We start from the raw sequence: 24,944 nt of genomic DNA, 5'->3' as shown, positions 1-24,944 counted from the left end.
ACCTCCTAGAGCGTTACTCTCTCTCTCTCTCTCTCTCTCTCTCTCTCTCTCTCTCTCTCTCTCTCTCTCTCTCTCTCTCTCTCTCTCTCGTCTCAAATCAAGGTCTACTACATACCTTCCTACATTCCCCCCCCCCCCTGCATTTCTGTGGACGCCCATGCCGAGCACAAGCTTCCGCTGTGGGGAACCCCATAAGCCAGGGGTGTTCTCGGAGTAACACTCCGAGTCACACTCCGAGTAACACTCGATAATTCGAGACCTAAATTTGTGCCGAAAATGTAAACAGCGAAAAAGATCAAAATTACGTGGCACAGGACATGTCCAAGTGGTCTCGAGAAGGCATGTCATTCGGGAGCCGCGTACTTTGTGAGACTCTCTTATCGTACACGGGCAGTGTGTGACTGTCACCCCTTGTAAATCCCAAGTGAGGTAGACATCTTTTGAAGGCTCAATCCTCTGTAAAACGTAGTTTGTAGAACTTGGCACCGCGTTTGCGTCGCGGTTCTCACTGTACGTGCGCAGTTGTACTCAGTGCACAAGTTGCAGTTAAGTGTGACTGCTCAGGCAAACTTTACGGTGCATATTATCCTAGATTCCTCGGTAAAGTTTTTAAAGATTCTCGAAATTGTGTGCAACAAAACGATGGTGCGAACGGGACCACGGCATTTCATATGCAATGTTTTGCACTGCATTGTTCACAGCTTTAAGCTATCAGAGCAGGTCTCCTGCCGTCCCCCCCCCCCCCCTCCCTTCCACTACACTTGGAATAGTAAGAGCACTTTTAGCTGTCGCTTTGGCCGTTGTCAGTCACCAGTCGCATAAATGTCAGTCGCCAAGCAAGTGTCCTCTATTCGAAACAAATTGACGCACATGGTTGTATTTCTGCACAATTATTTGCAGAGTTTCGTAGCTTTTTTTTTCTTGGCACGTTCCTATATGGCTCTGCAGATAGCTTGACGACAAAAAAAATGGGGAGGGGGGAGCAAAGGCACCGAAAACTAAGGGGATATTGTTCGCTTACATCATCCGAACAAGATCGGGGATGTCGTCTTCACTTGTGCAGATAATACTTTTTTTCTCTCAAAATGGGTTCTAACACAGTGTAAGTGCACGGAAATGACCACAGGAGTCCACATTGCCGTACACAAATGCACGTATATTGTAATGTAAAAATATAAATCTGTTCACAAAATGCAAATTTTCGCGCGGAAAAGGGCACGCTAGGCGTCTACTCGGCCTCTCCGACAACTTCCGCCGAGCGGCTGGCCGTCGGTTGTCCCTCCGGAACAGGGACCGGTGGTGGGATGGTGTTGGGCGCCGCAGAACTGCGAGTTGCAAGTAAAATTAACCGCACTTCATCAGAAGACCGACACGTAAGATGGATTGAAAAAAAAAAAAAAAAGAACACGAAGGTAGGAATAAAACATACTGTTTCCGTGCACAGAAGCGCTCATGTGTACCGTGAGTGTCACCGCACACCGTCATGACACGTCCACCTCGGTTCCAGATAGTTTCGATATAATATATAGCTTCCGTACCAAAAATATTACCATACCTTTCTAAAGAAAGTTGAGCGAAGCAGGAAAGCTTTCTCACATCAAATCTGCGTGAAAAGTACGTCAGAAACTTCGCTGAAAGTGTTTCCAATCCATCTCCAAACCCAGTGTCACTAGATAAGGCTTCAGAGTATCGACACTCTTTTCTTTTCTTTTATTGTTCCGTATCGCCGCCATGATTACTGGTCAGTTCGCATCACGTGACATTTGTTTACGCGACTGTCGTCGTTCTGAATGCGTATCAAACATACCGCACTCACAGCATTTCAGCTGAACAATTATGTCCAAAGAGGCCGTTTTGCTGCGTCTTCGGCAGCGTTCTTTACAAACGACCCACTCGAAGTTAGGGACGAGGCCCCGGAAGCGGCAATCCGGCAACACTGATAAGCACCAAAATGGCCGGAGTTGCTTACTTGCGTGCCTCAGTTATATTGAACTAGAATGACGGTACTCTGAGCTCGTTTCCTGAGTCAAAACTTAAAGGAGCCATGAATACAGAATACAAGTTCGTTTTATTCGAAAGATTGCTCATTTTATGGTGCCGCCATCGCTTGTCCGGCAGCAAATGATGCCGCATTCACTGAGAAATTAATCAATTTAGGATGAAATTTTGATTCTCCCGCCAAATCGTGGGTTTTCGTTATGTCAGCAATGAGGTCATAAGCGCGTGTATTCAAGCGAACTTCCACTGCGCCATCCGGGTTTGCGGCCTTGCTTTCCGTCAGCCTTCCCAGATGGCGTTACTATAGTCATCCACGAACCGTTGTCCGCCGTTTCTTTGTTTTGAGCATATTTGCATCAGGCTCGTTTTCGTTACTGTAGAAAGTGGTCGTTTCGTGAAACATGGGGTGTCCTCGACAAGCAGGGTAACGTAAAACAACGCCGCTTACGCCAATCCGCCAGTGTCCTGTAAAATGTACAACATCAAAGCGGTGGAGTGCTGTGCCGCGAAAACAAGCATAGTGCGCCCAGTACCACAGCAGTGCGCATCGATACTTCTATCTTCTTTCTCTATGCTTCCGTGCGTTCTCGTAACTTTCATTGTTTACCGCACCATTCTTACTGCTGTAAAATGAGTATACATTACACTTAAACGCAAATAGTTCGTTCGAAAAGCCTATAAGCCGTGCCCAGTTTGCGTTTGCTGTTTCCGGCCTCAGCCAATCGCACAGCTGGGCTCATATCAACGTTTTGGCTCATATGACATCAGAGGTTCTGTTGCGGGAAATGAACTAGAGGGTCGCATGGCCGTTCCGTTATTTCCTAATTATGTAGCTTATTTGAGTAAAGTGTGCGTTAAAAGTGGTGTCAGTATGATTCTATCGAGGCAATCTTTCTAATGAACCGCACTTGTGTTTTGTCCTCATGGCTCCTTTAAAGCAGTACTGGCACAAAATTTTCGTGCCAAGATTTTTTTTTCGCTGCTATCCATGGGTAATTACCAGCCCGCTAATCATAGAATGGCACGTTAGACGGTCGATAGGAGCGTAAATATTTATTTGCAGATTGGTGTATTCGTGTCCGTTTCGGTTTCGGCTAGACGAACAACGAGGCGGCCGGCATGACAGGAGGTCGCTCGTGACGTCACCGTTCTCGTCGCACACCACTGCTGGTGCGGACGCGCGCGCGCACATGCGCGCCCAGACCGGCTGTGGTCTCCACCATCGCCACGCTCCGGGCAGCATGACGTCAGTCCCAAAATCTTGACATCCACACAAGGCGGAAGACAGCGCGTCGGCCACGTTCATGGGAGCCCTCATGTCGGCAGTTTGGGGCCAGAAGGGACAGATAGCGTCATGCTGATGCCGATTGCGAACTGGTATCCGTTCTGAGCTTTCTCGGGTACGCAAAATTAAGATAGATTTAAAATATGTTATGCTGGGCGGTTACTGTTGAAACGTGGAGGGCGATATCTCCATAAACAAAGGAACCCTATTAGATAGTTGTCCCAGCTTAGAAATTTCTTGTCAGTACTCCTTTAGAAGACCGAAATCGCAAACGAAGAACTAAGCCATGCGACGATTTTTTGCACACACTAAACGCATCTACGAACGATCTAAATGTATAAAGGTACTTGTTTTATGAGATAACGGCATAACATTGTGCCCCCTTCTTCGTGATCGATGTGTGTATTATCTTATCTAGAGCCGTTCCTCTTTCGCGATTTTCTAGTAACCGTTTCGACACGATGATAGCCCGGTTTCACGCACGCGCCGTGTGTACAGAGATCATATCAGAGCTTTTCGGTCGGCCAATGGGTCAACGTGATTGATTGATTGTAGAGTTAAACGCGCCGACGCAACGCAGACGATGAGGCGCGCCGTAGCGGAGGGCCCCGGATTAATTTTGACCACCTGGGGATCTTTAACGCATGCGCTGAAATCTCGTGCACACGGGCGTTTTTGCTTTTCGCCTCCATCAGAAAAGCGGCCGCCACGGCCGGGAATCGAACCCGCGACCTCGTGCTCAGTAGCGCAACGCCTTAGCCACTGTGCCACCGCGGCGGGTCAACGGGTCAACGTGGAAGTGCATTAGTTTGACACGACGCCATCGGTCCCACGAAGAAAGCTTTCGCTTTAAAGCGGAGCCGTCATTCTGTTTATTACAGGCAAGCGTTCAAACGGTCCTATCAAGCTAAATTTGTGGAAATACATCAATTGCACAATCATGCTTATTTATGCCAGCTTTTGCCGACGACGGCTGCGGAGTAAGAACAAAATATGAGGGGAAACGGCTATTTCTAGGGCGGCCGAAGAATGCCACGAGAGCTTGGCCTCGGTTAATGGGACCCTGGCTCTTGCTCTCGCCCTTAGGTTTTCGAAGAGGGGGGGGGGGATATATAGGTGAAAAGGGCCCGAATGAGACCTTGGAACACTACCGATGAGCGCTTTCACCCTTTCCCTCGCTTCTTTAAGCACTGTGAAAGCACAGCCCCGGAGCTGCACTATGTCATTTGCTCGTCGCAGCTGACTCGCCTTCAGTTTCTGCTTCCATGGCTTTTTTTCCTTAGTTGCTATCGAAAGCGTTTATTGGTGCAACTGAAATGGAGCTGGCCAATAGCTCCTGCATTGCTGCAATGACGTAACTCGAGCGCGCGAAAAAACGCCATGGCCGGGAAAGAGAGAAAATATTTTGAGCAAGTTTCTTATGGGCATACAGTCGGTATATCTGGTTGAAGAACTTTCGTACCTCTTACTCAAAGTATTTAGGAAATAAATAAAGGCGAAGAAAGCCTTGCAGGGTCTCTAAGCTAGAGGCATCTGTCGCAGAAGAAGAAACTGCTAGGCCGCTGCGATGGTCATTTCACTTCGAGGCCCCGGAATGATGTGTGGCCGTTATCATTTCGTCTACAAGATGCCAGTACCCTCTCCTTCGCCGTTGCAGCTCGTTTTCATGGAATATGATAGGAATAATAATAATAATAATAGGAATAATAATAATAATAATATACAATCACGTTTATTTACTGCCCAGGAACAGCCAATGGCCTTAGTGCTGGCGCACGGATAGCGATAAATACAAAATACAAGAAACATACCACAAGAAACAAACACACTACAACCACACACAAATTGAAGTGGTGTAAATGAAATAAAACACAGGCTGAGTGAAAGGTGAGTACAGGTAAAAAAAAAGTGAAGCTTTCCAAAAACAAGTCTTCTGGTCTTCTTGTGAAAGTGCGGTGAAGGTAATAACAATAATTTGCACTGCACTACATTATTAGCAAGAAGCAATGACTGACGCATTTGTGGTTTGTTATCTTGTAAAGACAACACAAGCATAGCAACAAAGTTTGTCAAAAAGTAACGGAAAGAAACATTGGTCGGAGTATAGAGATAAAGGATAAGACGAACAAATCACAGAAAACAGTTTCAAAAATATGCTACCATTAATTGGTTTAACAAAACCGCAGAGAAAGTAAATGGCAGCAATGAAATACTCAAAAATAAATAAGAAACAAATAAAAAACAAATAGAACACGGAGACATAATATGTTTAACATACTGTATTGTTCAGTATGATAAATTTTAAAAGAACTTTGAAAGATTTCAAAGCTTTCAAAGAAATGGTTGTATGAATTCTGAACTCTGCGGACAGGAGAGGGATTAGAGTTGCGCTCAGTGGTCAAGAACGGGCGATGCGACCTTGAGGGCCTTTGTGGAACACTAAGCTGTAAACACTTAAGCATGTCTGCGCAAGAAAGGTCACCATGAACAATTTTGTGGAGAAATGTAAGGTCTGCACGCATGCATCTGCAGTTCAACGAAGGGATGGAAGGAACTATGGGCAAGTCAGAATAAGGACCCGGACAGTGCGGCGATGACGGTGCTTAAGTATGGATGAAAACTTATTCTGCACACGTTCTATTACTTCGCTACTAGATTTGGAGATGCCGTTCCAAGGAACAGAAGCATATTCTAACTGAGGGATACATATTGTATTATATAGCTTTAGAAATGTATCTGTATTCGACACACATTTCCAAGACTTCGGAGCGCTCGTCGGGTGATGAGACTAATGTGAGGAGAAAAAGAAAGGGTACTGCCGAAGAGCACCATAAAGTCTCTAATCTCCTCAACCCTTTGCAGAGGAGCTCCCTCAGTACTGGAGGAAAACAGCGGGCGTTAGCTCGGGACTTTGGCTGATTTTAAGCGGACTTGGTCTGCGGACCTGGTAGTTTGGATTTTGGATTTCGAGAGGATGGATTCTGCACTCTGATTTACCACGGTTTGCATAAAGCCAGCTGCGCTTCTAACATGAAAACTTTTTAGCAAATCGTAACTTTTTGTGTCTGCAAGTTAAAAATACCAAGAAAGTGTCGAGTGCGCGCTCCTTAGCGTGGGCCTCGCGGTGACCGCGAGGCAGTTAACAAAACCAAGAAAATGCCAAGCGCTCGCCTGCGTGTGCCTCGCGGCGACCGCCTGCAGCGTCCCATGCGCACATTTGTTGGCAGCGCAGCGGTACCGGCTCATTACTCTGATACCTTCATTGACGCAGAAGCCATAGACTTGACCAAGTTACTGTCGTTCTTTCACGCCCGCTCGCCTTCTCTTTGACTTGCATCTGCTCAGCCTCCTCAATCTCACAGCCCCTGATAACCCCTCTGTTGATGCTCAGCCATTTTTCAAGTGAAGCTGGGCATCTTTTCGCTTGCGGATCGACGGCGTACCGGCACATTCGGAAGTAAGGGTCAGTGAGCTAGTATGGAAATAGTATGTCACGGTGTGCATTCAGGATGCACCTTGAAGTCAGGAACAGCGTGGCGCGCCTGCCACTGCGTAAAAATAACCAGCATTTCAAATGCCAGCTTATGGAGCCAATACTTGTGGTCGTATCGTATGTAACCACCAAGAGAATGATGTTAGGTTCAAAGCTTAGGAATAGAAAGCGCCATGAAGCAGGAAACTATCTAGCGTATGCATTCCAGGGCTTAAAATGTGAGGGAAACGTGAATTCGAACGGATATGTGATGCGAAAAAAAAAAAACAACAAACAACAAGGAAAGACAAATGCAATAAGTATAGCTATGTTCAGACTACCGACGTAACAGCCATATCGTGCGCTATGGACGTAAAAAAACGGCGTTTCACGCAGTTGGGTTGGCTGATACGTCAAATGACGTCATTATTTAAAGATATTACGACAGTTCCGACAAAAGTATGAACCGTGCCTTACTCGTCATTTAGCGGTGAGATAAGAACATGCGAGGCCGAATATTACATTCGGGTGAGGCACAGTAGAGACGGTTAGATGTCTTTGAAGTGCCTTTCATCGTTCAGGAGTCATCAAATGGCTGACGACGAATGATGACGAAAGCGAGAAGGATGAGAAGGATTACGATGATGATTGTGCCAGGGGATGTACCTGGCGGTGAAGCCGTCCCCGTATCCGTCCGCGGCCACGAGACTCGGCGGCTGCGCACACAGCGGGCAGCGGCGGTTGCGCAGCTCGGAAGAGCGTAGCCAGAGCACGAGGTTCACTCGCTCCCCGCTCGTCACGTTCAACGAGCCGTGCATCTGCTGGCCCCGGCGCAGCACCGCCCACCTTGGCTTCGGCTTGTACAGGTGGATGGGGCAGTCGGCCAGCATGGGGTCGCAGTCAGACATGTCCGCGAAGTACAGCTCGCCACCCTCGAAGTCGCGCCGTCCGAGGCACACGTCAAGCGACACCTGCGAGAGCAGACATGTGTACGCACCCAGTCGGGAAAATACTTAAAGGGACCCTGCAATGCTTTCTCAACTTTTTCAATATCCTAAATGTGTTACGAACGTATTCAACACACTTAGTGCTTAAAAGAAGTGGTCACAAAGCAACTCGGCAAAAATTACTTCTATGCCTAAGTAACTGGCTCAAAGACTTTTCTTTCTTTCCCGGTCTTGGCGTTCTTCTACCGCTAGAATTACGTCACTTCAGCGGTGTAACAGCTATTGGCCGGCTTTCCTCCAGTCGCAGCAATGAATGCATTTGATGGCCACTTAAAAAAAAAAAGCCAGAAAAGCCAAGCAGAAACGGAACGCGTATCTGGTGCGACGAGCAAATCACGCAGTGCGACTCCCTGCTAGCGATAACTAGAGATTTCGCAGTGTTTCCAGACGTGAAGGAAAGACGTTTATCGAAACTGTCGCAGAGTCCCTTTAACTGACAGGAGAATGTATAAACACAACACAAAACAAACGCACAAAATTTGCGGCTTCGACAGAAATTAATAGCGAGTCAATTTCCAAATAAATACGCACAAATCGTGTTGTCATATTTCCGTGTTCCTGGTTTTTTTGTGGCACGTGTCAACCAGGAAGAAGACAGATTCACTGCGCGAGTATTGTTACCTCACACGGTCAACGTATGTGAACTCATACGTCATACGTCTTACGTCGCTGATGCGGGCTCGCTGATGCAGGCTCGGCTGAAATTCGGCGCAATTATCTGACCTTTCACTGTAAACGGTACCTTCAAATAAATGGTACTTTTGGAGTAGGCCGGTGTCCACTACGTGCGTCGACCACGAGCCAGCGTCATCTCACCTAATTATCATCATCATCTAACTTCGGCCAACCGATCCCCATCGGGTCACATCGAAACTCAACTGGTGTCGCGACCAGGATATTCAATTTCAACTGCGGCCTTCATGGAAGACATGTCTACTGCGTGCGTCTTCTTACTTGCCTTCCTTCCCGCTCAACACTACGCGCGTCAAGAACTGGTGCTGCGGTTGACAAACGCGATTGAGACGTTGAACGTTCATCGTTACGTCTCGCATCTCTCGAAAAACTTGCCATCCTATCGTTTTGCTCTGGTTCCCACCTGTGTCCGTGATCCGGTATTTCTATATTCTGTACATTAGCCCATTCCGAGATGTGTCGCACATGCTTAGTAAGCTCTGCTTATGGACAATGGATCCACACGTAGAGGCTGTCAACTACGCGATCGATGTTCCAATTGGATTATGCGATTGACGGAGCTTGCTTATAGTTGCAAGACCTTTGCGGGGTGAAGAGAAAAGTCGACGCGTCCCAACCCACTGTTATACCTCGGAGTTGTCGAATCGGTACTCGAGGCGCTGCTTGCTACAGGGTGAGTTGAACGTAGTGAAGGCCACGTGCGAGTCGAGCCGCGAGCCCGTCCAGGCCGGGAACAGTGCCTTGGCCAGGGGCGTCAGGTAGCGATCGCGTAGAGGGGCCACGAACCCCTCGTCGAAGCCCAGGTGGCTGAGAATAGTCTGCGTAGAAACGTGCGCACCGTTCGTCACGACGGCAAGAACTTACGACGGCGTGTGGTCAACTGGATCGAGGGATTCACTTATCCTGTCCTCGCAGCAATTATTCTTAGAAACAAAGATGATTTGACTAGACCATTACTCGAGAAATTATTGGACGCTGTTGTCAGGGCAGCTTGACATGGCTTTGCAATAAATGCAGCGCAGTTTCTGATATCTGTTGCCGGCTCACAAAAAGAAAGCCAATATGGCTCAGACGGTGAGCATCTCTTGTCTGCGAAGCTCTTAGTGTGCGGTCAGGGAGCTGCCCGCAACGTATGGGACATAGATTACTTTATCATATCATACGTTGTTAGGAATCAACACTAGCATGATGAACAATATACGTTGCAGTAATGTGCTTGTACCATGGGGTGGTTCATTCGCGCGTATTAAGACTGTCAGAAGGTTAGGAACCATATTGTTGAGATGGTGTGCAGAGATGCCACCATATATTGACACCTTAATCAACAATTCTTCGTAAATAATGCTTCACTTATTTATTTAGGTGGGAATTTAAGCTTTTCTCATCATCTAAATCGTCGTCGTCCATGTCTGCTGCAGGATAAAGTCCTCTTTTGATGATGTTTCAGCCGAATTAATACTCAACCATAGTGGGCGAATACAGTACAGGAGATTGTGTAGTTTGTGTCCAACTAAATGTTCCTAGTATGGTTACATCTGCCTGGTTGCTTCACTGCAAACGTGGAAATATTTTCTTTGAGGTGAATATAAAGAAAGGATTAAGAATGCCATTTAGGGCGACCACGAGCCCTTAATTTAAACCCGTCATTCGAATGTTTCAGCAAACATCAAACATGTTCATTTCCAGCACAGTTGGGGTGGGTGCACTCGGAACCGTTTTTTCACTTAGACAGCATAGGGGTGAAAGCTTGCTGATATATATGACGTACAAAACCATCACTGTGTTGGCTTTCATAGTCATATTGACAGTACGTTTCATCATGCCCTGATACCAGAGCTGAGACCCCATGCCGTTATAAAGCGAAATATTGTCATGGTATAGACGCACGTATACCCCGTAAAGATTTACTGTGTGAAAGGGGCTATACTCTGGTGTGTACCTCGTAGTTGTTCAGGACGTTCGGCCTCATCCTGGGCATGTCGGAGCGCTCGAAGTGGTCCAGTTCGCGCAGAAGCTTGTCGGCAAACTCTTGGGTCAGCAGGGGGATCTGGTAAACCTCCTTCTCTGCGCGCCGGGAAATTGAATCATCAATTAGGAAATAATACAGCTGTTGCTCGGTAAATATTCTTTCTTGCCAGGAGAACTCTATGTTTACCTTTCGAAAGAACGCACGAAGCAGGCAGCCCTTCCGGTGTCGAGACCTTCTTTACCATATCCAGGAAGTCAGGATGCAAATAGGCGTCCTGCATGGACAACGAAAAAATGCATATCTCGATCGCTTGCTTCCAGATCCAGGGCATATTTCGCTTTACAGTAATATGTTCATAAGTTCCACACATACGCATTCGTACGTACATGCGTGCATACCTGCATACATAAACACGTGCATACACATACACATACATACATACATACATACATACATACATGCATACATACATACATGCATGCATACATACACGCACGCACACCCACACACATACCTACATACCTAGATATATACATCCATCCATCCATACATACACACATATATACATACATACATACATACACGCACGCACACACACCTGCACACATACCTACATACCTAGATAAATACATCCATCCATCCATACATACATACATACATACATGCATACATGCATACATACATACATGCATGCATGCATGCATACATACATACATACATACATACATACATACATACATACATACATACATACATACATACATACATACATACATACATACATACATACATACATACATACATACCTGTATACATACCTGCATACACACATACATACATGCGTGCTATATGTGTGTGCGTACAAGCGAGAAGGCACGAGAATGCATACCTTGAGCTCGTAGACGCCCCTGTCGAGGGGGATGTTGCACCTGTTGTCGGCCTCCTCCTTACTCTTGTTGGCATCTCTCAGTTCCCTGGCCCGAGCGGTCACGACAGCCTTGATCTGCCCAGGAGGATGGATATAGGTGAGGGGGCAGAATTCGCGCACAGGTGATGAAACTGTGTTAGGTGCTAACGAACGTGAGCAGGCATACAATACCTCTCGCGATGGAGAATACCTTTAGCTACACAGCCGGGGTTGCACCATTCTCCAATTACTATTCTCGCACAGTTAACATGGCAGCTTTGGGATTGTTCATCTGCGGTGCACATTTGGAAAAATGGTTTTACAACTGAAGCTACAGCGCACAAAAGCACACACAAAGTCAAGAAAGGGACATGCGCAGTATTGGCTAACAACGGAATGTCTAACAAGACAAAACATGTATATACATGTAACATATGGCAACAAGAACAGCATGAAACAGATGAACAACAGATAAAAACGCAGTGCAATTAATCCGTCCGCCATTGCTGTCCAGTGCCAACACGTTCTTCGTTTAGAGAAGTTCCTTCGCAGTGAGAGAGACCGAATTCACACTAACACCGCCGTCACCGAACGGCACAATGTATTCCGCTTCAATAATTTATCTGTCTAATTGGCACTTCCGCCCAACGCAGTGTATAGTTCCAACTTTGGTACGCACCCACGCTGCTTACAGTGAGCCGCCAAGCGTACTGTCAGCCCCCTTTCACATTGCGATAATGTTTACGCAAATGATCATTTCTTCTCCATTCTGCTACATTCTATAGAGGGAGAGAGGAACCAATTTTTAAGGACAACCGCCTGTACATTTGCCACACTAGTCTGTACGCCTATCCTTTTTCTAGCTCCCTTCTCTCCGTTGTACTTGCTTCGTTTACCTCTACCCCTAAACGAGTTCATTTCCATGGACAAAACCGCCAAAGCGCCAAGGCCTAAGACGTCGAGCGCATGCGTAAGGCTAATCAGGCACACCGCATAGGGCTCAGAATTCATTTAAGGAAACCACAAAACAAGTATCAAAACTGCATTGTGTATGATAATGCGGCTGTGAACAATGGGACCCCTCCCCATGTGTTCCTGGTAAAGATTACGTTCTCAGATTATGTTTGAAGGCTAGTGTTGTAAAACCCGTGTTCGATATTTCTCGGGTCGAGCACCAAAGCCTGCCGTCGTTCGGGTGCTTTCCCTCATCGACGTTCGATGACCCGGTGTGTCGATGATGACACCGCGGTGAACTATGCCGCCACTGGACAATAACCCTTTCGGCGACCTCGGGGCTCCTCAAGCGCCAACCGGCCAGCTGCGGTGCTGACAATAGCATCGCTTGGCGCCCCGCATGGCAAGCTTCGGGGGCGTGCCTGCGCATCATTGTCATGCCCTTTTGTGGCGTGTCTGACGACGCTGGAGATGTCTTCAGCGAGCCACCCGACGAATATTACGACAGAGGAACGCAAGACGTCTTCCTGGCGGTTCAACATCGAAAGGACAATGGGGGGTCCGACCCAAGGAGGTTGTATAAAACTTCTGGAGTGGAGGCGGGCAACGCATAGCGGGCAACGCGGGGAGGTGAAGCCGGGCGAACCGGTCGGCGGCCATATTGCCATGGGTAGAAAAGGCGCTGCGCCGGCAGGGACGCTGAAGTGCGGTCGCGTTTTTTTGGCTTTACAAGGGGGAAAACGATGGTAAGCTAGTATATCGATTACGATATTTGAGGACAGACTGAATTTTGCATTACGCGTAAGGTTTTGACGTAAGATATGGTTCAAGCAGCGAGTTCGCCTGTGTATATCTTACGGTGGTCAACAGAGCTGTCGATGCGGGAAAACGCGCAGCGCTATGCTAAAGGCACCACCCCTGATTTTATTTCAATAAACGTTTATTCGGTATAGCTAAGGCTATAGACCGCCCCCTTAACATTAAAATTACCTCATGTTGCGCGCCATGGCAAGAAATTCCGCGTTATAAGGTTACTATTAGCCGTGATTTCACGCTGGAAGTGCGGGACACGCGAAAGCGCGAATTTTTGACGCTTGTTTCTTTTAGCGGCGTGGCTAGGATTGATGAATGCTTATTTATTAATGATTAATAAATAATAATGCAGTAGCGGTTCGAATGGTTTTTAAGCATTACTGCAAGAATCATATCCATCAGGATATTGCAATCTTTATATGTAGTGCAAATGCACGTTTTCTGGTTTAAACAACATGCCCAGTTTTGCCCTTGCCGAAGACCAAATTAAGCACGAGCTTTTGATTGATTGATTGATTGATTGGTTGATTGATTGATTCATTGTGGGGTTTAACGCGCTGACGCAACGCAGGCGATGAGGCGCGCCGTAGTGGAGGGCTCCGGATTAATTTTGACCACCTGGGGAATCTTTAACGTGCACCGAAATCTCGTTCACACAGTAGTTTTGGCTTTTCGCCTTCACCATAAAAGCGGCTCCCGCGGCAGGGAATCGAACCCGCGTTCTAGGGATGCACAGTGCATTAGCCACTGAGCCAACGCGGCGGGTCTATTTCCAGCTTTTCAATCGTATTTAATGGATTTGGCACACACTGAAGCACATTAAATCAGGTTTTTTTTTTATTCCGCGTGCACTTTACAGAAGGCATGGGACTCCCATTGACTTTATTTTTCAAATCCAGATGGTTACTTAATTGGATGCACGACTACATTAACCGCGCACGTTGACACGATAGTAGCGTGCTATTGATAAGAGAATATATACTCGCAGGAGGTTACTCAATCACATTCACAACCTCGTTGACCGCGCAAGTTCGGACGCGAGCAGCGTGCTATTGATAACAAAATCACGCGGACGAAGAACGCGGGAGAGCATTGCGGTGCATCAAAGACTTCTACGAAACAGCGCTAACGAGAAACGTCAGTGTATTCACGTATGGCCGGATGTAAAGGAAATGTATTAAACAAGAGTGCCTTGATTTTTGACGGTAACTGCCTTAACAATACTCTGCATTTAAATTAGTGCGGAAAACAATTTGCGCCCCACATAGTTATAAACATGTGATTTCGCGCAGCCAAGCGACTACAGGACCACTACAACTACGAGCGAAAACATTCGCATATCTGCGTAAACAAGCGCGTACGGTATGCTCAGTAAGCGGACGGCAGGTGCTACGGCAAATTTTCCCTTTAAATCACGCACAAACGGCGGGCAAATGTGCCCTCATAACGTTATAATACTAGTAATGCCCTCGAAACCCAAAACAAACAGATACCCTCAGTATTCACAGATGAAAGGTGATCCCCGACGCCTTCTTCGCGCGATTAGAGCAGCCGAACGCGACACACGAGCAGACCATTTCTGCTTTCTACACCTTTGGAGCATCCATCCGCGAACGAGGATCGAACGAACACGAGTTCTGCTCTTTGGCAAAAGAGAACTCGGAAGAACGACACATGGGGCAGAAAAAAATGTCATTGTGTCTACTGTTTATTTTAGTTGTTAGCGCCCAAGAATGTAAATAATTACCAGATGTGTGCGCCCCCGGCGCACGCACGGGCGACTTGCGAAGCGCTTAACTAGAAACACGGAGAGGGGAGCATAACCGAAACCACATGCGGCGAAATGAACGCGCGCAAGAAAAGCTCGGTGCGCTTGAAGGTAGCCGCATGAGAGAATCAACTTGCAAAACAAAACAAAAGAAAACAAAAAAAAGAACGGAAGCAAAAATATAACGTAACCCGCCGCAAAAACAAGTACATTATGCGACGAATGCAATGCGTCTGCTACCGCGGAACGAGTTTTCTACCCACGGCAAGATGGCGGCCGTCGGCGTCAGTTTTCGAGCACCATCTCCACTCCAGAAGTTCTATACAACCTCCTTGGTCCGACCCCAGGCGGATTGCCACGACGGAGGCAACCATGCCCACCTGTGAAAGAGAGGAGCGGGTCTCTCGGTGTGTGTGCGCGTGCGCGCATGTGCGGACGTCACTCTCAGCGCCATGAATTTTGTGATTGGTGCGGTCCTGACAGCAGCCGAGGGAAAGGGTGAAAGGGGAAGGACCCGACGTGCCTATTTAATCTCTTGCGCGCAGGGGTTCACTGCCTGTTCTCTGATATCGAGATGCAAATACTTGTACATAAAGTTTTCTTCTTCTTAAACTTCGTCATCATGACTGCCGCGGCACGACACCAACCACGGTCCTCTTCAACCACGCTACCCCGGTTCGCAACACTAGGCAGGACTACTGGCACTAAACAGAACAGCTCTTGCCCAAGACGCCGAGAACATGCGTCAGGGTAGGCAGGACTAGCGTCACTAAATAAAGGCTAGGCAGGACCCATGGCATTTGCCGCATCTTTGGACACAATTCTGCTGCTGAAATGCTGTTACACGCGTTATCTTTGATTCGCATTCGGAACGACTTAAGTCGAGCGCAGCCGCAGAGTAGGGAGAACAAGCTAAATCTACCAGAGTTGACCGAGTAAAACGCATAAACAAAATGGCGGCACCCATGAACCGTTGCAGTGCAAACAAATGTTACGTAATGCGAACCATGGAGGAAGAACTTTTTCTTCCTCCACGATCAGTGCCGGATTAGGAAACTTTGGGGCCCGGGGCTTCTGCGTCCTTGGGGCCCTGATGATGATGATGATGATTATGATGATGATGAAAATGATTCCGCTTTAATATGCCAAAATTTTCGAAGCCCATGTTATGCTCTCTGATCAGTGATAAATTATACATAATTTTACGCTTTCCGGAAACTAATTTCTTGGCTTTATGTATAGTATTATATAACGGATTTTAACAGGCGTTAAAGTTAGTATGGTTTGATAGCCGGTTCGTCACGGTTCACAATTAATCGAAGCGCCGTGTCGGCCTGCACACGCCATGGTACAGAAGAGTATTTTCTTACAAGAAGCATATTGTATTTACCCTGTAAAGTTTTAATTTTATTGTAAAGTTCTCCACCTGCATATATGGGAGGGCTCAAAGTCCGCGCAGGCAGCTGTCACTCATAGACATCTGCCAAACAGTTAGCCGCCACAGCTTACGGGCCAAAATCCTGTAGATTACCCGCGCAGACGAAAAAGCACGCGGCGGTTACAACACGCGCAACCTTCCTATCGCAGCACGATTAGCACAAAAAAATGTCACTTTTTGGGCTGGGGAGCGATCGGCTTCATGCGTGGGTTTGCGCATGGCCGTCGAACTTTCAGCGGCGAGAAACTCCTGTTGCGCGCGCTGCTTTGATGGTCTTGATAGTCGACAAGCCGTTGCACATTAACGGGTCCCCTTTGGGTTGGAGAGCGACAGGTGAGCACGAGAGATGGCGTCAGACAACAGTTTAATAGGGATAGAATGTCTCTGCTCCCCCCCGTGCTACTGCTCCCGTCGGTGCCGCGCAACAATTCCAGCAGTCAGTAGTTCGTTGTCGATCGGTCGGGTCGTTGTTCGGTCGTAACTGGCAGTGGAAACACGCTGAAGCTTCTCGTCTAGATTCGGGGTCTACGACGGAGGCGAGTATGGGTGGGCCTCTCGTTTTCGAGTCCTCAACACGTCTGCCGCGTCGACCGTCGAGTGTTTTTCCCGCGCTCCTTCGGGGGTTCCTCTACTCCTGGCACCACGCCCAAGCGCGACCAGAACTGCGGGCCGCCTTCTTTCCTCCATGGGGCCGCCCTTTGGTCCGCGCTGCGCCGTCCGGCGGAAGCGAAAAGCGCCCACGGGAACAAGCAGCTTAACATCCCCGAGTCGAGGCGGAGGTCCGTTTTCAAGACGGCATCGAAGGGGCCGCACGCAGGATGCGTTTAAGTGGGCACAGCTTTCGTCATCCCGAACAGAAACAGACGTTGTTGTTGCTTTGTTTGGCGTCCACGCCTGAGCTCTTCACACCGGCTAGGCCGGCTGATTCCCCAGCTCGAAGGGAGCCGCTAGGGTCGGGCTGGCCCGGCGGCCTCTGCGTCCACACAGAGTGGGGCCTAGAGAATTAGCTACGAATGGAGTCGCGCGGACGTGTAGCTTCCGCAACGCTTGTTGCTCAGACAGCCTGCAGAGGCTACATCACAAAGGCACGGACTGAAGCCGAACGACCCCGCGAGTGGCCTACACAACCTTTGAACATTTAAATAACCATACGCTGACCATTGAGCGAGAAATATCGAGTCGATATCAATCATGCTTATGCGATTCAACTAACCCACTAGCTTTATTGAACGGGTCGTCATCGCAATGAACGTCCTTGTCAAGCGCTATACATTGAAATTTCTGGCAGAAATTGTGTATGAGAGGGCAGTGCTTAAGTTGTCAATAATGACATATAACGACCCTCATGTTTAAATAATTTACAATGTTATTCAAACATTATTTCATTATTCGCATGCCTGATCCTTTCTTATACCGAAACATGCGCGCGCCGAAACGTCCGCGTACTTAGATGTCCGTGTACCGAATAGAATACCGAACCGACCTGTGTCGCGAAAATTTAGACCGGAGCCGAGTCCAGGGCCTGTTTTATGTGGCTTCTTAGGCCCGGTTAAGCTGTGTGCCCAGGACTTTTGGTCAAAGCCGTATTCTCATAAACCCCGGGAAAACAAGAAAGAGAAGTAGGAATAACTGATTTAAATTGAAATGGACTCGAAGGTTGTCAAACATAACGTGAGGGGCCCCCACTCCTCCACACCTGTCACGAGTTAGTCAGCTCCGGTGTGAAGGTGAGGTTGAAGCTCCTACCTCAACTTTCAATGCGGGCAGCCAGCACACTAAATAACTTTTTTACATGGTCGAGCGGGGCCCCTGACAGCTGTGGGCCCGGGGCTGCAGCCCCCGTAGCCCCCACCTTAATCCGGCCCTGTCCATGATGCGAACTGACCAATGATCATGGCGGCGGCACGGAACGATAGTAGAAAAGAGTGCGGATATTCTGTACCCTCATCTAGTGACACTAGCCGAGCGCAAGCGACAGGCCTGCCGGGACGGCGAGAAACATTTCATATACCCTCCTCCATCACTATTTGTAGGGGTTTACAACAGCTTTGCTGGACATCCACTTTTGCAGGGCGGGATGGCGACCAATTTCTTTATCTTCATCTATCTCCGCCTTTCTTTCTTTACTTATTTGTTAATATGTTCATTGCCATCTTGATTCATTTCTTCCTGTCGGTATACATTTATCGCACAGTTAAAGCACTTAGCCAATGAAGCACAAAAAAGAACCGCAGCAGAATCGCGCGACCCTACAAGAATCACAACTCAATTTTCGTCTATATGTTACTGAAACTGAGTCTAAGCCCTAAGCAGTCCGCAAACTCCTCTTAGCAGCTCTGAGCAACCGGCACATGACCCGTAAAATGGCTACTATCTCCTGAAAATTTAAACTTCGGGCACCACCTCGAGATTTCCAACGATAGCGCGGGTGAACAATGTGCTCTTGAACTTCTTAAAAAAAATGCGTGTGGCCTTTCAACTGCCTGATTGCCTTTTTTTTCCCTTCCTAAGGCAGCATTTAAACTTCCCGCGAATGCGAACTACGTGCCGCATTTATTGTCCTGCCAGTACGCGCTTCGTATAACGTACTCCTCCCAACCAGCTAGTTTACCCAAAACTTGCTAACCAAAACTTATAAACCACCTGGCCATCTGCTTGGCCAATCGACCGATTATAAAGCCTAAAAACTGCACAATTTGGATCGCCAGGGCCCAAAAGACAGGCGCATTCCGCTTTGCAGCGCTCACGCATTATATTATTATTATTATTATTATTATTATTATTATTATTATTACGCAGGGTATTGATGATGAAGGCAAGTAATAAGAAGTTTGATTGCTTTTATCAGAATGTCCGTGGACTTCGCACTAATTAAATCAGCAGAATTTTTCCTTTATTCTTGCTTGCCTCTCATTATTCTGACCGCAATTTGGTTGTGCCCGGATTCCTTGTTCCCTCCGCAAAATGTGTAAGAATGTACTTAAAAAAAAAAACGCAAGCATTAGAAGTTTTTCCAACAGATCACCCGTCAAATGCCCCATATATGTTTGAGATTTTGAACTGCCGTTACCCTATACCTGTGTGTCGCATTTATTCCTTTGGTGAGATAAAGCACACGTAAGAGGCGCTTTGTTTCCTTCAGCCATCGATGGCGTCCCTTAGTATTTACTTGAAATTTAAAATCCCTGCCGCAGTGAATTTTTACCCAAAAACTCCGCAGAATGCTTGAAGCACTCGCACTAGCACTTTTTAAGCCCACATACCACCACGCCTCACAACCCCTGATACTTCGAACGTTCAAACTCTAATCTGTGCCACATTTAGTAGGACAGGGGCACGTGCTTCACAGAGCGCGCCAACATCGGGCGAGAACACGCATTTGTAATTTTCCTCACAGGGCCTCACAATGTACAGAAGCGAGTGACAGTCTACGCGCAGAGCGGCAGCTTCCGTTAGCCGCCGGCACAACTTCGGCGGCTGTTCATCGACATAGGTCGGCGTACTCACTCGTGAGTACACTCATTTGTACTCATTTGTACTCAAACTCACGAGTGAGTACGATGATGAGTGATCACACACCCAGAAAAAAACAGTGAGTACGATGACGAGTGAGTACAGGGGTAAGTCCACTACTCGTGAGTACAGTACTCACGAGTACACTACTCATGAGTATGAGTACTCATGAGTACAATATTCATGAGTACAATATTCATGAGTATGAGTACGCATGAGTTTGAGTACTCATGAGAATGAGTACTCATGAGTACACAGTACTCATGAGTATACATCACTCATGAGTACACAGCACTCATGAGTACAATACTCATGAATACTGTTTTTGCGAGTGCTTGCACTCTTGAGTATATGCACTCCTGAGTACAGTAGTGCAAACAGTAGTGCAAACAAGAAAACGGACGACAAACGCTGCCGCCCGAAGACACGCAGAAAAACGCAGTTTACGGCCACGGCCGCATCGACAAGCCCCGAGCTCCCCTGAGCCCGACCCGGCCTGAGAACAAGAGGAGACGCCAGACGCAACGCGAGTGCCTACGTTCAATTTCGCTTTCTCACATGTACTTGCCTTCGCGCAGTAAGTCGCCCAATGACAGTGCACCGCGTAAGACGTTTTCTTCCTCTATCCTGATTTATATGTAACCTGTGTTTTTCTAATCAATTAAACAATTTATTTTTTTACTTAGTCTAGCTAACAGTGCAGATAAGTTGATTATTCGTGAGTAATACAAATTGAGTACTCATGAGTACAGATTGAGTACTCATGAGTGCAGAATGAGTAGTACTCATGAGTAGCACTCATGAGCACTGGCACTCATTGAGTACTCATGAGTATAGATTGAGTACTCATGAGTACAGATTCAGTACTCTTGAGTACAGATTGAGTACGAATACTCGTGAGGACAAATGAGTTTGAGTACAAGTGAGTACGATTACAAATGAGTATTTGATGAGTGAGTACGAGTGATTTTGTGAACAGACGAACTTTTTGAGTCTGAGTTTGATTGAGTACACCGTGAATGAAAAAAATTGTGATTGAGTTTGAGTGAGTTCTTTCTGTTTTGCCGACCTATGTTCATCGATGCCCACGAGGCTGTCGCAACGTGCGTGGACGGCACCATGCACGTGAGGTGGAGACAGGGAGCATGTGCACGTTCAGTAGTAACCACGGCCGGCTTTATCGGTCGTGGTCAGTAGGTACACTTGATTATCCTCCCATGTTGTGGAACGAGAAATTGCTTGCGACCCTTCGGACTCTTGGAGGTCATACCAAGGTTTAATCATCGCCTCCTGTATTTTACAATGCCAAACGCATACCTGCAGCGCCCATATGTCGCAAGGTGGGGCCCCGAGCTGAACAGGCATCACCCAACCGTAACTGAATTCGAGAGAGGCTTTGTTTGAGATTGTCGAAGTGACTGCGCTCTCGCCAGCGTTGGAAAACTGAGACCCGCGGCGGAGCATGTTTTGCCAAAGTTGCCGCGTTCCACCGTTCCACTACGCTGACTACGCCGACCACGCGTAGCCCAAGATGAACCGGTCACATGACTAAAGCGTTGGGAAGGCTAGCGATTGGGAGAGAGTGGCCGCAGTAGAAGGAGAGGGCTCGGTTGGCCGGTCCGGGCTGATGCGTTTGGCGTTGTAAAAATACAGGTGGCGATGGTTTAATTGACAAGCGTCTATAATTGAAACGCCTCTATGTACTCATCTTTTACGGGCCTCGTCCCCGTCCTGGGGGTGTAGCTCAGTGGTAGAGCGCTCGCTTCGCATGTGAGAGGCCCCGGGTTCGAACCCCGGCACCTCCACTTTTTTTTTCTTTTTTTTTTTGCAAGGTACAGAGTTAGGAAGATGAGAACATATATTCCCATGTTGTCTTCTGCCTTCAACGTAAGGTGTTCGTTGTTTGAGAACGGAGTAATCGATCGTTTAGTTTGAAGGGGCTGCTTGGGCCCGCTCCACAAGGCGGCGCCCGTATCTGGCATTTAATTGTGCTTACGATCACTGTCAACTCGCGCACGATATTGCGGAATGAAATTACTATATACCGAGTGCACAGTCCTGTCTTCACTACGTGTTTTCATACAGGGCTCGCCCGACATCAGGGTGATGTTTTTTTCTTCCAACGTACATATGAAGAAATGCTTTACAGCGCAACCTGATATTTTGAGACATTTTAGCGATCGATCGATCGTTGCAAAAACAATAATTTTCGTTACCACCGTCACTGTTGCCGCGTCTTCGATCGTTCTCTCTAGGTAACATATGAAGCAGGGATTTATACACCCCCCCCCCCCCCCACCCACACACACACACACACACACAAATATTCCAAACCCCGAGCACCTTGCCTGGGATTTATACACCTGGAGAATTTCGACACCCACCAAAATCTAAATTCTAGATAAACCCCTGACGTCGAAGCTACGGACGTACACGAGCATTAATTGCTGTGAAAGCTAGTACAACTTTGCTAGATGCTAAATTTAGTTAACTCGTTAACTCGAACTCGGATATCCCGAAATATCGGTTAAGTCGAAACTTTTGTGCATTCACCTCCAATAAGCCCCCCTTTATCTCGAAACGGTTTTTTGGGGATTACGGATTAGGGTTGCCACCTGCCCGGTTTTGGACCGGCCCGACCGGTTTTTTAAACAGCGGGCCGGTTGCCGGTCCATACTTGAAACCGGCCGTCATTGGCCGGTTTTTTGGCCCTCGTGCCGAGATTATGTCCGTTTAGGCGTTTGATAAGCGTCGATTCAACAACTAAGACTACAAATATGTGTTGACAAGCTGCGCAAAAACACGCAAGCAGAGAAAATACGTGGGCGAGCGCGCTGCCCAAGATGAAGGGGGACCTAAGGCAGGAACAAAACAACGAAATGCTACCGCCGCGGCCAGCAATTTCAGTTAAGCTTTCAATCACTTTCAGTATAAACGTTATGTTGATTTCTCTCTAAGAAAACGCTACAATATATGGCACTGCATGTCAAAAACATGGCGTCTTTTTTCATCACAAATTAAACATTCTATATACCACGCCCCCCCCCCCTCCCCCCCTTCTGAAGGGCCGGTTTTTTTTTCGGGGAAAGGTGGCAACCCTATCACGGATATATCGAAATGTTGACAGAGAGGACACAATTAAGGCAAAGTCCGTTGCAGGCAGCTGATAAGGTCCCCGTTCAGCTCTCTATGCGCCGAACGCAGTCATGAATGGCAAATATACGATGTACGTATACGAGTACCGCAATACGGACCGACACCTACATCGTTGAGAGAGCTGTGGACGATGCAGCGGATCATGAGGACGAAGAGGAGCCCCGAGAAGTGCCTGCAACGACTGAAACAACAAAGATCCTGCACCTGCTTATTCGCAACAAGGTGGAATATAGCGATGACGACCAACAATAGATGCGATGCGTTGAGCAGCTGGAGAGTGCTTTTCTGGGACAGGAGGCGAACTCGAAACAGGCAAGCATCACGCAGTTCTTTCTTCTTCCGCAAAAATAAAAATTAGTTTTTCCCACGAATGTTTTGAAAGCGATCAGCTGTGCAGTGGAGCTCTTGTTACCAGCAATTAGCTTGTTTCAGTGACCTGGCCACAATATTACTACTTTTCGCTTATCTCGAAACTCCACTTATCTCAAAATGTTCACCGTATTTTACGACGTCGAGGTATCGTGGGATTACTGTAAATGTTACTGAACATTGGTGCCTCATGCGACGGCCGGGAGGGGGTAGTCAGCATCATTGAAAAACAAATCCAACAGTAAACAAACAAAAACACCGTTTAGGAAAATACGGTGATAAATGCGTAAAACTCGATCGGTAAAGCATAAAGGTTGTTTTAATCACAAACCCTTGCATTGTTTTTTTTAAACAACTGCAGGTAGCAAAGCTCGTCTTCAGTCGTTCAGTCGATCGATTGTGCCTTACCCTATCAATGATGCCTTCTTTCTGCTCCGGGGAGCCGAAGCCGTACCAGCGCAGCTGCTGCAGGACGTACAACAAAGTGGACAAATCATGCATTAGTGTTCTCTATGTATAGGGATGGGTGCCGATTATACAGTTTAACCGATCATTCGGCAGGAATAATCAATTCACAGATTAATTGAACGCATTTATTAAAAAAAAAAAGCTTTCAACCCAGTTTCCAGCATGAGGGCTTTTTTCACAGCGTCTCTATCATCAATACATGACGTAGAAATAATTTTAGGCATAACTTAATTATAGTAGAGCAAGGGAAGCAAAAACTTTTTCGGTAGATGTGATCAGTTTCCAGCCCTGTACAATCCAAGTGCGCTAAACCTAGGCCTGACACGAGGCAAGCACGAGGCTTATCACGAAGGCACCATTTCCGTAATTTATGAGCCTGGGTTTTGCCACAACTGAAAGTGAACTCGCCACCATGGCTGCTCATCAATTTTATGCGGTTTTTTTACGTTATCATCGGTTATTTATAAGTTTAAGGTTAGTTCGATCGCGTATAACATACGCATGCATGTCAAGTTATCGTCATGAAGTTATACACGACGAAAAAAAAAAAAAAAAAAACCCTCAGCCTCCTTTTTTTCTCGCTACCTTTGAATGATTTGTTTTCACCATTAAAACCAATGAGCACGCTGTCGTTTTGTCAAGTGATTCCAAGGTGGATTACTTGAACAAGGGATGACTGTACCACAAGCTCACCACAAGTTGGAGGGGAAACTGTTGAACCGATTAGCAGAACATTTCCATAAAAATAATTTGAATTAGTTATTGAAGCGATTAGAAAACGGCGTATTAGAAAATATTTGAGCCCGCGGCCCGGCCCCGAGAGATCAAGCCAACAGATAGCTGTTCCAAGTGACACGTAACCTTTATCAGGGAGCTGTTCCAAGAGACACGTAGTTGATATTGCAGAGTAGATAGCCGCACACTTACTGTGCTGAACTCCCGCAGGAAGGCATCGCGGCCGAGATAATTCACTCTCATGTCCAATTCTGGAACCACGATGTCACTTTTCGGGTAACAGGCACAACGGTAGAACCTCTGCCGCTTCATGCTCCTGCCTATGTGGTAGTGGGGGTAGTGACAGGACCTGCACCTCCCGGGATCACAGCACGTGCGGTAGCGCTGTCTTCTTTTTCT

At 47.2% G+C, this 24,944-nt stretch overlaps 1 protein-coding gene and 1 non-coding gene across 3 annotated transcripts; one reads left to right on the top strand and one right to left on the bottom strand.

The window, feature by feature from the left end:
* Positions 1 to 1,163: 1,163 nt before the first annotated feature.
* Positions 1,164 to 24,944, bottom strand: LOC144144681 (2-oxoglutarate and iron-dependent oxygenase domain-containing protein 2-like). Of its 2 annotated transcripts, XM_077676208.1 has the most exons (8): positions 24,738 to 24,943; positions 23,751 to 23,807; positions 11,314 to 11,427; positions 10,611 to 10,698; positions 10,395 to 10,519; positions 9,085 to 9,273; positions 7,422 to 7,726; positions 1,165 to 1,325 (listed from the first exon to the last, which is right to left on the bottom strand). In XM_077676208.1, the coding sequence occupies exons 1-8, from the start codon at positions 24,855 to 24,857 to the stop codon at positions 1,229 to 1,231; spliced, it is 1,095 nt and encodes a 364-aa protein (XP_077532334.1). In that variant the 5' UTR covers positions 24,858 to 24,943; the 3' UTR covers positions 1,165 to 1,228. The 2 variants fall into 2 exon arrangements, with proteins under 2 accessions (XP_077532335.1, XP_077532334.1); XM_077676209.1 differs by lacking the exon at positions 23,751 to 23,807 and having other exon boundaries at positions 1,164 to 1,325; positions 24,738 to 24,944.
* On the top strand, positions 21,551 to 21,622 carry Trnaa-cgc (transfer RNA alanine (anticodon CGC)). Its single transcript has one exon. It is a non-coding gene; the product is annotated as a tRNA-Ala (tRNA).

This window comes from Haemaphysalis longicornis, unplaced genomic scaffold, assembly GCF_048455015.1.
Source record: "Haemaphysalis longicornis isolate Haplotype H1 unplaced genomic scaffold, Haemaphysalis longicornis Haplotype H1 scaffold_7, whole genome shotgun sequence".
Lineage (NCBI taxonomy): Eukaryota > Metazoa > Arthropoda > Arachnida > Ixodida > Ixodidae > Haemaphysalis > Haemaphysalis longicornis.
This window is presented reverse-complemented; position numbering and strand designations above follow the sequence as displayed.

What these genes read in the sequence shown, in the direction of transcription:
- LOC144144681 (XM_077676208.1), bottom strand. Translation starts at nt 24,857, where the DNA reads ATGAAGCGGCAGAGGTTCTACCGTTGTGCCTGTTACCCGAAAAGTGAC. An exon ending in AAGAAGGCATCATTGATAGG is followed by an intron (nt 11,428 to 23,750) that starts GTAAGGCACAAT and finishes CCTCCTGGGCAG; the next exon opens with ATCAAGGCTGTCGTGACCGC. An exon ending in ACGTCCTGAACAACTACGAG is followed by an intron (nt 9,274 to 10,394) that starts GTACACACCAGA and finishes GTTTCTACGCAG; the next exon opens with ACTATTCTCAGCCACCTGGG.